The sequence below is a fragment of the Ips typographus genome, linkage group LG3 (genome assembly GCF_016097725.1).
Source record: "Ips typographus isolate SLU linkage group LG3, UJ_Ityp_2.0, whole genome shotgun sequence".
Classification (NCBI taxonomy): Eukaryota; Metazoa; Arthropoda; class Insecta; order Coleoptera; family Curculionidae; genus Ips; species Ips typographus.
This window is the reverse complement of record NC_138424.1, coordinates 1,050,945-1,063,152: the sequence shown is the minus strand read 5'-3', so window position 1 is coordinate 1,063,152 and position 12,208 is coordinate 1,050,945. Positions and strand designations below refer to the sequence as shown.

The 12,208-nt window shown below is 35.4% G+C and overlaps 1 protein-coding gene across 1 annotated transcript in view; it reads left to right on the top strand.

Moving 5' to 3' along the window:
• Positions 1–9,216, top strand: part of LOC145726559 (TWiK family of potassium channels protein 7) — a 160,273-nt gene extending 151,057 nt beyond the window's left edge. Inside the window, exons 6-11 of the mRNA XM_081975700.1 lie at positions 5,347–5,412; positions 7,731–7,906; positions 7,958–8,208; positions 8,259–8,453; positions 8,514–8,695; positions 8,749–9,216. Coding sequence (XP_081831826.1) covers positions 5,347–5,412; positions 7,731–7,906; positions 7,958–8,208; positions 8,259–8,453; positions 8,514–8,607 — 782 coding nt within the window. The 3' untranslated portion in view covers positions 8,608–8,695; positions 8,749–9,216. The remainder of the gene's footprint in view (positions 1–5,346; positions 5,413–7,730; positions 7,907–7,957; positions 8,209–8,258; positions 8,454–8,513; positions 8,696–8,748) is intronic.
• Positions 9,217–12,208: the final 2,992 nt, after the last annotated feature.

Below are 12,208 nucleotides of genomic sequence, written 5' to 3'. Positions count from 1 at the left end.
TTAGGTTATAGGATAGAAAATCTAATAAGGTTTCAAAAATGTGGTTAAAACAGTCATTTTCTTACTCCAAGGGGGTTTTACAGGCAATTTTGTCTCTGACTGTCCTCTAAACTTTTCAAATTTTATACCACAACTTCAACCAGTTTGTACTAAATAACTCAAAAACGGTGAAAATTACAAAAAAATAGACAAAGACACTAAAAATGTTCCTAAACAACTTCTTAACCCAACCTGTAAGTTTGCAGGACCGTTTTTGCTTCCAGTATATAGGGTGTGGAAGAAAACTATGGTAGTTCACTATTTTTCTCACCCTGTACGCAATTTTGAAAATAGAATTTTTTACCTAACACCACTGAAAAGAGAAGCTCGAAACGGTTCTTTTAAGTGGTTGAACCACCCTGATTTCCCAAAAATAGCGAGTTACAGGGTGCTCAAATTTCAAACCACCATTTCAACTGATTTAAAAATTTGTGGCATTAAACCAGTTTTTCGTAAATAACTCGAAAACGGTGAAAGTTACAGAAAAATATCAATATACTAAAAATGATCCTAATCAACTCATGAATCCAACCTGTAAGTTTGCAGGACCGTTTTTGCCTTCAGTATACAAAGTGTGCAAGAAAACTATGGTAGTTCACTATTTTTTTCACCCTGTACGCAATTTTTAAAATATTTTTTTTTACTCTACACCACTGAAAAGAGAAGCTCAAAACGGTTCTTTTAAGTGGTTGAACCACCATGATCTCCCACAGGGTGCTCAAATTTCAACTGATTTTAAAATTTGTTGCACCAAACCAGTTTTTGCTAAATAACTCACAAACGGTGAACGTTACGAAAAATTTTAAGAAGAGCAAAAATAGTGGAAAAATTGATACATTTTCCTGCCAAACTAAATTAATTTTCCCAATTGGACACAGAACTGCCATAAGAGTTTACAAATGATGCCAACGACATGAATTGTTTTAACAAATTGCATTTCAGGCTACTTTCAAATTAAACACTTTGCTTGCTTCACTTTTTGTAATTAGTTTCACTAAATAAACAGATCTATTACGATACGCCATTTTCCACATAAATCCCTAAAGTCCAGTGAAAATATTTTTAGTAATAATTAGTTCTGGCTGTCCTGGAAATCACTGTAAATTATTACCAAACGTACGCAAACCAGTTCGTCAAATCAATTGTTTAGATTTTACGGATGGAAACCTGTACAAATGTTTTTGATCTATCGATTTCTGGTTTAATGAATAAGTTGAGTGTGGATGCAGAATCGGCTACGATTAAATAAATCACTCACGCAACAACAACAACCGCCATATTTGCTATTTATCGGCGTTCGAAAATGAACACGAATCAAACTCGTTATCCGCCCCAAAAACTGGTCTTTCATTGTAATTATTTACAATGGTACATACGATATATTACGATAATAATTGTTAATAAAACAACGGCTATATGTAATTAAAATGTATCACACTAGTAAATGGTTATTTACGGCAATAGAGCATATAGTAGGCTATCCTTAAGTATAAATGACATATTGCGCCTACTACGTCCACAAACAGGGTTTGATGGCAGCAAAAGGTGATTGTAAAACCCTTTTCTCTTCATTCCCCACATTCACGCCCTTTTTGTCGGTGTTCCTTTGATCTGCGCCCTATTGTTAGGGCACTTTTGTAATTTTCGGTTCTTTTACAGTCGATGCACTCTGCAAAAATTACTACTACAATACTTGTTTGCTAGAAGAAGATGAAATGGATTTTAATAATGAGATTAACCTAAAAATTATCAATTTTAAAAAATCTTCTAGGCAATCTCGGTCAAAGTAGTAGTATCTTAGCAACTCTATAATAAACACAAGATGATTAAATTTGTGTCTAGACACCTGTCTAAGCTCATTTCCTGTCTAGCCTTTGAATACTTATTTTTTCTAAAAAAAAGCAGATAATTTTTCTGTCTCTTTTGTGTCTAGACACCTGTCTAAGCCCCTTTTCTGTCTAGCCTAAATTTGGTCACTTAATAAACTACCTCAAATACAGATGATTTTTCTGTCTACTTTACGGTCTAGACACTAATTAATTAAAACATTTTTCCTGTCTAAGCTTCTTTCTGGCTTAAGGCTTGTATCTAGACAGACAATTAAGACACTTGAAAATCTGACAATCTAATCTCGTTTCTGTCCTGTCTTTCAGTAACAAGTCTACCAAAGTAACAACTGTCAAAATATAAATTTAATAATGGTATTATTATGTTATTGTAGCTGCTCGCTCTATTGGTCTGTCAAAATACCTTTTTGACATTTTTTCCTAGAAAATATGAATTTTAATAACACACTCAAACTAAAGTGGCTCCATCTATTAAACAAAAACAACAAACTGGCTGTCACTGACCCTTAAAAGACGTTTTTACTCCCATAAACCAACCAACATCAATTCGCCAGCCTGTTTGTGTGCAACTTGGAGTAATAACGTTTTGAACGTTTCCAATCTTTCGATACAAAATATTTCCGCGTTTTCCGTTTCGAACTCGAAGTATTCTAGATTGAAAGTGGAAAAGAAACGCATTTTCGTCGATTTACAACGTTGCCGGAAAACCCCGCAAATATAATAATTTTTCGCCCACAGAGTGGAAGCACCTATTAGTTCTTATAATGGAGGAAATCGTTTGAGGAATGGAAATTGGAATTTATGGAACAGTTTAGTTATAAGGTTTGTTCACTGTAAAAAAATAACGTAAAGTTTTCAGATCAGTTATCAAAGTCACGTGACAGTTTTTTTGACAGTTTTTAAGTCAAAACAGACAAAATTGTCTTGTTAAAGTCACATGATTGATTAAACGGTTTTCAGCTGACATTGCTCTACGTTTCGTTTGGTTTCACCCAAGTTACCTATTTTTAATTCAAAATTTGGTTACAAAAACGATATTTTCAGTATCACTTGATCGTATTTTTTGACAGTTTTCATTATTGTCTAAATTATAGTTTGATTGTCACGGTCACGTGATTGGTGTCAACCACTTTCCCAATTTTAAAAAATTCCTTTCAAATTTGTCTGATTTTTGCAAAATTCTAGAAAAGAGGCAATTTGGTGTCTCAAAACCAATCTAGAGTGCTTGTTGATATATGACAGTTAATTTGAATCAAAATGGAGACTCATAAAACTATATAAACCTTATGATAGTCCAACACAAATCAACTTTTTCGTTTTTATAACTCCACTCTCTTACCGAGACCAAATTTGACAGTTATTTGACATCGTTGACAGTCATTTCTATCAAAACAAATATCATAAAGCTGTGAAGACTCGCTTGCCTCTGATACGTTAACTGAAATCATAACTTTTACTTTTATGGTTTCACGTTCTGAACTGAGACAAACTTTGACAGTTCCAACGTCACTGTAAGACACATTTTAATCTGCTACTTATGTCAAAACTATCTCTCCACTCCACTGTCTTACTGAGGCCAAGTTTGACAGTTGTGACATTTGTCAGGTGACAGCAAGACACTTTTCTATTTGTTTTTTTCTTTATCTATATCAAGACAATTATTATGAAGCTGTAAAGACCATTTCGTCTCTGATTCTTTAACAGAAATTAAAACTGTCACTTTTACACCTCCACGTTTTAACTGTGACTTTGACAGATCTCACGTGACTTTAAGGACACTTTTTAACATGCAACTTACGTCAAAAAAACTACCCATCGAGCTATGGAGTTTATGACATCTTTGATAGTCCAACAGAAATTAACTTTTTTGTGTTTATAATGGCACTGTCTTACTGAGACCAAGTTTGACAGTTGTGATAGTTGTCCCTGTTTAAAAAATAAAAATTCAATCGGAAAAATAGTCACGTGTCCTTCTTAACTGAATTTGAGAATTGTACACAGTCACGTGACCTACAGAAATTCCTTTTAGTCGTCAAAATAATCAAGTGACTTTCAGGATAACATTTCGATCTTAGATATGGTCACGTGACTGTAAGGTTGCTATTTTTTTTACTGCAGTTTTTCTTTTGAATTTTTGAACACCCTGTATATGTCCGATCGTCAAAAAATAACTGAGATACAAAATTTTGATGCAATTTTCACAACAAAAAGTTATAAAAATCGAATATCTCGGAAACGGTTAGAGATACGAAAATTTACCAAGAGACCGAAAATGTTCGGAAAGCCTCGGAGCACCATCTGACTAGGTTTACACCAGTTCCAAATTTCTAAAACGATGTAAACGCAGTCAGTTCTGACCAAGCCATACTTTCTGATTTAAGGCGGTTTTCTTTTAAATTTTTAGACACCCTGTATATGACCGATCGTGTTGCGATTTGCACGAGGTGAAAGAGCTTTTTAAGACAAACATTTTGAGTTTTTTACGGTCACTAAAATCGGAAAAATAACTGAGATAACAAATTTTGAAAACTTTTGACGCAATGTTTAGAAAAAAGTTAAAACAGTCGAGTATCTTGGAAACGGTTAGAGATACGAAAATTTAGCAAGAGACCGAAAATATTCGGAAAGCTTTTGAGCACCATCTGACTAGGTTTACACCTGTTCCTGATTTTTGCAAAATTCTAGAAAAGAGGCAATTTGGTGTCTCAAAACCAATCTAAAGTGCTTGCTGATATATGACAGTTAATTTGAATCAAAATGGAGACCAACTTTGACAGAATGTAAATAAAAGTCACGTGACCACGTTTTGTCATCGACAATTGACTACAATCACCTGTTTATGTCAAAAATGAACAAATTGTAGGAAAAGAGAAATTTATGGGAAACCAATGTTTTTGACAAAGATATAGTAAACAATTTTAGTGACAATGTCTGACAAAAAGCAGCTTTCAGCTTGCTGCTTTTTTCTGACCAATCACAAACTGTGCTGTGATTTATGCAAATAATGCAGATGTGGACTGTAACATAATTTGACAGATTGATTGTAACAACTTAGGAACGGAAACGATTTAAAATTTGTATTGAACTCTAATCAATTCGCGTTTTAAAGGCGTCGCACGTACGAACTTGTTCGCCCTGGACAATTTCGGGGGTTGTTTTCAGGGTTAGGACTAACGCGTCTGGGGAAATTTCGACGACCTGCCACGACTTACAATAGATCGCGGCCTAAACCGAAATTAATTACTCCGGCCGACAATTAGCATAGAACTATCGATTACAAATAACCGGATCCGGACGATTAGACCAAACAAACGGTACACCGCCGCTTGAACCCGAATTCAATTTGACTAATTTACTTAACTGCAAAATGATATATGCTGACGGTTTCTTCTGTCAATTAATTACTCTAAATTGCCCACAATCTACTCAAGTTTGTCCTAATTTTGGTTTTTTTTTACAGGTTATGGCAGCATTGCACCCAAAACCACCCTAGGAAAAGCAGTAACAATGGGCTACGCTATGCTTGGTAAGTTTCTTTTGATAATTGTTATAATTTGCACATAATTTTTAACAGAGCAAGAAAGTAATTAAATTAAAATCACAAACTTTAAAACCAATTATTTTTCAAAATTGTTAAAATAAAGGATTACTTCTGTAAAGTAGTAGGTTAAATAATGTAATTATTGGCAATATAATAAATAGGTGTTGTGAGGTAAGGGTGTAAACCTAGTCAGCTGGGTAAAGAAAGATATTCTGAAAATTTTTGCTCTCTTGCTAAATTTCCGTATCTCTGACCGTTTCCAAGATACTTAACTTTTTTCTAAACATTACGTCAAAAGTTTTCAAAATTTCGTATCTCAGTTATTTTTCCGATTTTAGTGATCGTAAAAAACTCAAAATGTTTGACTTAAAAAGCTTATTCACCTCGTGCTAACCGCAACACGATCGGACATATACAGGGTGTCTAAAAATTTAAAAGAACACCGCCTTAAATCAGAAAACATATGGCTTTGTCAGAACTGACTGCGTTTACACCGTTTTAGAAATCTGGAACTGGTGTAAACCTAGTCAGATGGTGCTCAAATGCTTTCCGAACATTTTCGGTCTCTTGGTAAATTTTCGTATCTCTAACCGTTTCCAAGATACTCGACTGTTTTAACTTTTTTCTAAACATCACGTCAAAAGTTTTCAAAATTTGGTATCTCAGTTATTTTTCCGATTTTAGTGACCGTAAAAAACTCAAAATGTTTGACTTAAAAAGCTTATTCACCTCGTGCTAACCGCAATACGATCGGACATATACAGGGTGTCTAAAAATTTAAAAGAAAACCGCCTTAAATCAGAAAGTATGGCTTGGTCAGAACTGACTGCGTTTACATCGTTTTAGAAATTTGGAACTGGTGTAAACCTAGTCAGATGGTGCTCCGAGGCTTTCCGAACATTTTCGGTCTCTTGGTAAATTTTCGTATCTCTAACCGTTTCAGAGATATTCGATTTTTATAACTTTTTGTTGTGAAAATTGCATCAAAATTTTGTATCTCAGTTATTTTTTGACGATCGGACATATACAGGGTGTTCAAAAATTCAAAAGAAAAACTGCAGTAAAAAAATAGCAACCTTACAGTCACGTGACCATATCTAAGATCAAAATGTTGTCCTGAGAAAGTCACTTGATTATTTTGACGACTAAAAGGAATTTCTGTAGGTCACGTGACTGTGTACAATTATTAAATTCAATTAAGAAGGTCACGTGACTATTTTTCCGATTGAATTTTTATTTTTTAAACAGGGACAACTATCACAACTGTCAAACTTGGTCTCAGTAAGACAGTGCCATTATAAACACAAAAAAGTTAATTTCTGTTGGACTATCAAAGATGTCATAAACTCCATAGCTCGATGGGTAGTTTTTTTGACGTAAGTTGCATGTTAAAAAGTGTCCTTAAAGTCACGTGAGATCTGTCAAAGTCACAGTTAAAACGTGGAGGTGTAAAAGTGACAGTTTTAATTTCTGTTAAAGAATCAGAGACGAAATGGTCTTTACAGCTTCATAATAATTGTCTTGATATAGATAAAGAAAAAAACAAATAGAAAAGTGTCCTACTGTCACCTGACAAATGTCACAACTGTCAAACTTGGCCTCAGTAAGACAGTGGAGTGGAGAGATAGTTTTGACATAAGTAGCAAATTAAAATGTGTCTTACAGTGACGTTGGAACTGTCAAAGTTTGTCTCAGTTCAGAACGTGAAACTATAAAAGTAAAAGTTATGATTTCAGTTAACGTATCAGAGGCAAACGAGTCTTCACATCTTTATGATATTTGTTTTGATAGAAATGACTGTCAACGATGTCAAATAACTGTCAAATTTGGCCTCGGTAAGACAGTGGAGTTATAAAAACGAAAAAGTTGATTTGTGTTGGACTATCATAAGCTTTATAGTTTTATGAATAGTTTTTTGACAGTTAAGAAATGTCCTCTTTTACGGTTAAAATAGCATTTTTGCATTCACATGAACATGTTTAAAGTCAAATCGTTCTGAAGGTCACGTGATTGTTTTCAACTATCAAATTCGCCTACAAAAGTCACGTGACTATTTTTAAGCGTCGAATGGAATTTTGCAGGTCAGGTGACTAAAGGTGACATAAAGTCAAAATGTTATTCTAAAGATCACGTGACTATCTCAAAGAATGTTTTAACTTGGGCCTGTTCCTAAAAACATTTTTTGACAGCAGCGCTTAGCTTTTTTTACGGTTTTTCATCTTAACCAGCTTAAAACCCTTGGTACTTGGTTCTTGTACTGAATTTATTAGATAAGCACTACAACAAGAACCATATTTTCTTAGGTATCCCATTGACATTACTCTATCTGTCAAGCGTGGGCTCCATATTGAGTAGAGTAGCCAGAGGAGTCTTCTCCAGAGCTTTGTGCTGTTGCCTTTGCTCCAATTGTGGATACTGTTGCTATGACGAGAAAAGGATGGCAGAGAAGGAAAGACGCACGAAACGGAAACGGCAACAAGTAATAATAACAAAAACCGATAGTAAATAGCTGCAATTTGATTGGTTGTAGATGGAGCTGCAACAACAAATTGGTTTGCAAGAACCATTCTACGTCCGATCAAACTCCACCTACAGCAACAACGTCCATTCTCCTTGTCGTGATGGTACTTTAAAAGAGGTGGACAGTTTGAGTGGTACCGACAACGACTCTAAAAGTTCTTTTCACGGTTGGAGCATTCTGGCACCAATTTTGTTGTGTTTGGTTATGATGTTTATATACATTTGTATGGGAACTTTTGTGTTGTACAAGTTGGAGAATTGGTACCCAATTTCAAAATACTGTTAAAAGGAGTTTAATGTGTTTTTTTCAGGTCACTGTTGGATGGGTTCTATTTTTGTTTTATGAGTTTAACCACCATAGGGTTCGGCAATGTGGTACCGGGGACTGATCCTTTCCCCGACTACGATTCCAGTACCACTTTGTGGTTTTGCTCAATTTATATTATGTCTGGGATGGCCCTGACTGCCATGTCGTTTAATGTGGTACACGACGAAATTGTACATAGGTTGGTAGATGATTTGTTTTAATACTTTTCACTAGTAAAGGAATTTGTGGTACCATGCAGGTTGAAACACCAGGACAGGTTGGTACCCAAACTAAACTCGGTGAGTTTTTCGGACGAACTAAACATCAGCGACTCGTACAATCTGACGTCATGACAATTCGGGCACAAAAGTGCCAATTTCTATCACAGGAACCTGACTGAAGAGACGTTGCTTAGTACTGGAACCCCCACTTCGGTTCTTGGTAAGTACCATACACAACAGTTTGACAGTGAATCTAACAAGGTTTAAAAGCAGATATGGGACACGAATTGGTACCAGTGGTGGTGGGTACCAAAATGCCGGAAGTGATTGAGGGTAGCGTCCTGATGACGGGAGTCTACACTTTACCGGAAGAACCCGAAAACGAAACTTCAGAAAATAATTCCGAAATATAAGTAAGACAACACGTAAGTAACTTTAACCTGTGGTTAATGTAATCATCATGTGATAATTTATTTTGACCACGCCCTAATTGATACTAATAAACGAAAAATAATGTCGCGTATACATAGAAAGTTTTTCTAATTTTAAACATATCAAGATTTTTCGTAAATTTGTTATTATTACAAGTAAAAAATGTAAATATATTTTATAAAATGAGTAACTTCTCCCTCGTTCAGTACAGACCAAAAATTCTAAACTCTTTGCCAGGAGACTTTGTGTAAAAATAATGTAAAATTTATGTAAATTAACCAATTAATAAAGGAAGTAATTACGACGCTATTGCAATGTGTTTTATTGGACCACCTGTTCGTAGTTTGTGATTGGTCAAGAATCCATCAAAATCCAGCCCAAAATGACAATAAAACTATAAAAAAGTCCTGAAATTTGAGTAACACGATAGAAAGCATATTAAAACCATTTTATAGGTTTATGGTTGTGAATATGACAGTTTTAAGTATGGTTGTTACTTTGACATTGTCATTTGATCTATCCTCTTACTAAAAACTGTCAAAATTGCATTCACGAAGCTATAAAGAGTCAATCAGCTAATTTGTAGTCATTTGAATGGTTTTTACATTTATAGTTCAATGAACAGGATTTTGACAGTTCAGTCATTAATGACAGATCAAGTTGCATCCAAAATTGACAGCTACATGTCACGTGTGTAAAAATTCAACCCTAAATGATAATAATTCTATAAGAAAACCCTGAAATTTGATTAACCTTTTATTTAAAAATTTGTCGTGGGACAGTGATAAACAGGGCGGTCAAAAGAAGACACTTTGGGCTGCCAACCAATTAAAAGAACCACCCTGTAGCTCGTCAAATAACCGAGTTACGGGTGTTCAAAAGAGGACACTTTGGACTACCAACTAGTGAAAAGAACCACCCTGTAGCCCAACAAATAACCGAGTTACAGGGTGATCAAAATTTATTAATTTCTTGAAATTTACTGTCTTTGTCACTTTTGACGCCATTTTGTTTTTAAGCACTTTTTTGTGGGACAGTGATAGGCGCTTACAGGGGGGTGGTCAAAAGAGGACACTTTGGGCTACCAACCAGTTAAAAGAACCACACTGTAGCCCAACAAATAACCGAGTTAAAGGGTGATCAAAATTTATTAATTTCTTGAAATTTACTGTCTTTGTCACTTTTGACGCCATTTTGTCTTTAAGCACTTTTTTGTGGGACAGTGATAGGCGCTTACAGGGTGGTCAAAAGAAGACACTTTGGGCTACCAACCAGTTAAAAGAACCACACTGTAGCCCAACAAATAACCGAGTTACAGGGTCATCAAAATTTATAAATTTCTTGAAATTTACTGTCTTTGTCACTTTTGACGCCATTTTGTTTTTAAGCACTTTTTTGTGGGACAGTGATAGGCGCTTACAGGGTGGTCAAAAGAGGACACTTTGGGCTACCAATTAGTTAAAAGAACCACCCTGTAGCCCAACAAATAACCGAGTTACAGGGTGATCAAAATTTATTAATTTCTTGAAATTTACTGTCTTTGTCACTTTTGACGCCATTTTGTTTTTAAGCTCTTTTTTGTGGGACAGTGATAGGCGCTTACAGGGTGGTCAAAAGAAGACACTTTGGGCTACCAACCAGTGAAAAGAACCACCCTGTAGCCCAACAAATAACCGAGTTACAGGGTGATCAAAATTTATTAATTTCTTGAAATTTACTGTCTTTGTCACTTTTGACGCCATTTTGTTTTTAAGCGCTTTCCTGTGGGACAGTGATAGGCGCTTACAGGGGGGTGGTCAAAAAAGGACACTTTGGGCTACTAACCAGTTAAAAGAACTACCCTGTAGCTCAACAAATAACCGAGTTACAGGGTGATCAAAATTTATTAATTTCTTGAAATTTACTGTCTTTGTCACTTTTGACGCCATTTTGTTTTTAAGCACTTTTTTGTGGGACAGTGATAGGCGCTTACAGGGTGGTCAAAAGAGGACACTTTGGGCTACCAACCAGTTAAAAGAACCACCCTGTAGCCCAACAAATAACCGAGTTACAGGGTGATCAAAATTTATTAATTTCTTGAAATTTACTGTCTTTGTCACTTTTGACGCCATTATGTCTTTAAGCACTTTTTTGTGGGACAGTGATAGGCGCTTACAGGGTGGTCAAAAGAAGACACTTTGGGCTACCAACCAGTGAAAAGAACCACCCTGTAGCCCAACAAATAACCGAGTTACAGGGTGATCAAAATTTATTAATTTCTTGAAATTTACTGTCTTTGTCACTTTTGACGCCATTTTGTTTTTAAGCGCTTTCCTGTGGGACAGTGATAGGCGCTTACAGGGGGGTGGTCAAAAGAGGACACTTTGGGCTACTAACCAGTTAAAAGAACTACCCTGTAGCTCAACAAATAACCGAGTTACAGGGTGATCAAAATTTATTAATTTCTTGAAATTTACTGTCTTTGTCACTTTTGACGCCATTTTGTTTTTAAGCACTTTTTTGTGGGACAGTGATAGGCGCTTACAGGGTGGTCAAAAGAGGACACTTTGGGCTACCAACCAGTTAAAAGAACCACACTGTAGCCCAACAAATAACCGAGTTACAGGGTGATCAAAATTTATTAATTTCTTAAAATTTACTGTCTTTGTCACTTTTGACGCCATTTTGTTTTTAAGCACTTTTTTGTGGGACAGTGATAGGCGCTTACAGGGTGGTCGAAAGATGACACTTAGGGCTATCATCTAGTTAAAAGAACCAACCTGTAGCTCAACAAATAACCGAGTTACAGGGTGATCAAAATTTATTAATTTCTTAAAATTTACTGTCTTTGTCACTTTTGACGCCATTTTGTTTTTAAGCACTTTTTTGTGGGACAGTGATAGGCGCTTACAGGGTGGTCGAAAGATGACACTTAGGGCTATCATCTAGTTAAAAGAACCAACCTGTAGCTCAACAAATAACCGAGTTACAGGGTGATCAAAATTTATTAATTTCTTGAAATTTACTGTCTTTGTCACTTTTGACGCCATTTTGTTTTTAAGCACTTTTTTGTGGGACAGTGATAGGCGCTTACAGGGTGGTCAAAAGAGGACACTTTGGGCTACTAACCAGTTAAAAGAACTACCCTGTAGCTCAACAAATAACCGAGTTACAGGGTGATCAAAATTTATAAATTTCTCGAAATTTACTGTCTTTGTCACTTTTGACGCCATTTTGATTATTTTAAAATCCTTATAGGTTTATGGTTGTGATTTTGTCGCTTGTCAAAACTGTCAAAATTGTATTCAATAAAGCTACAAAG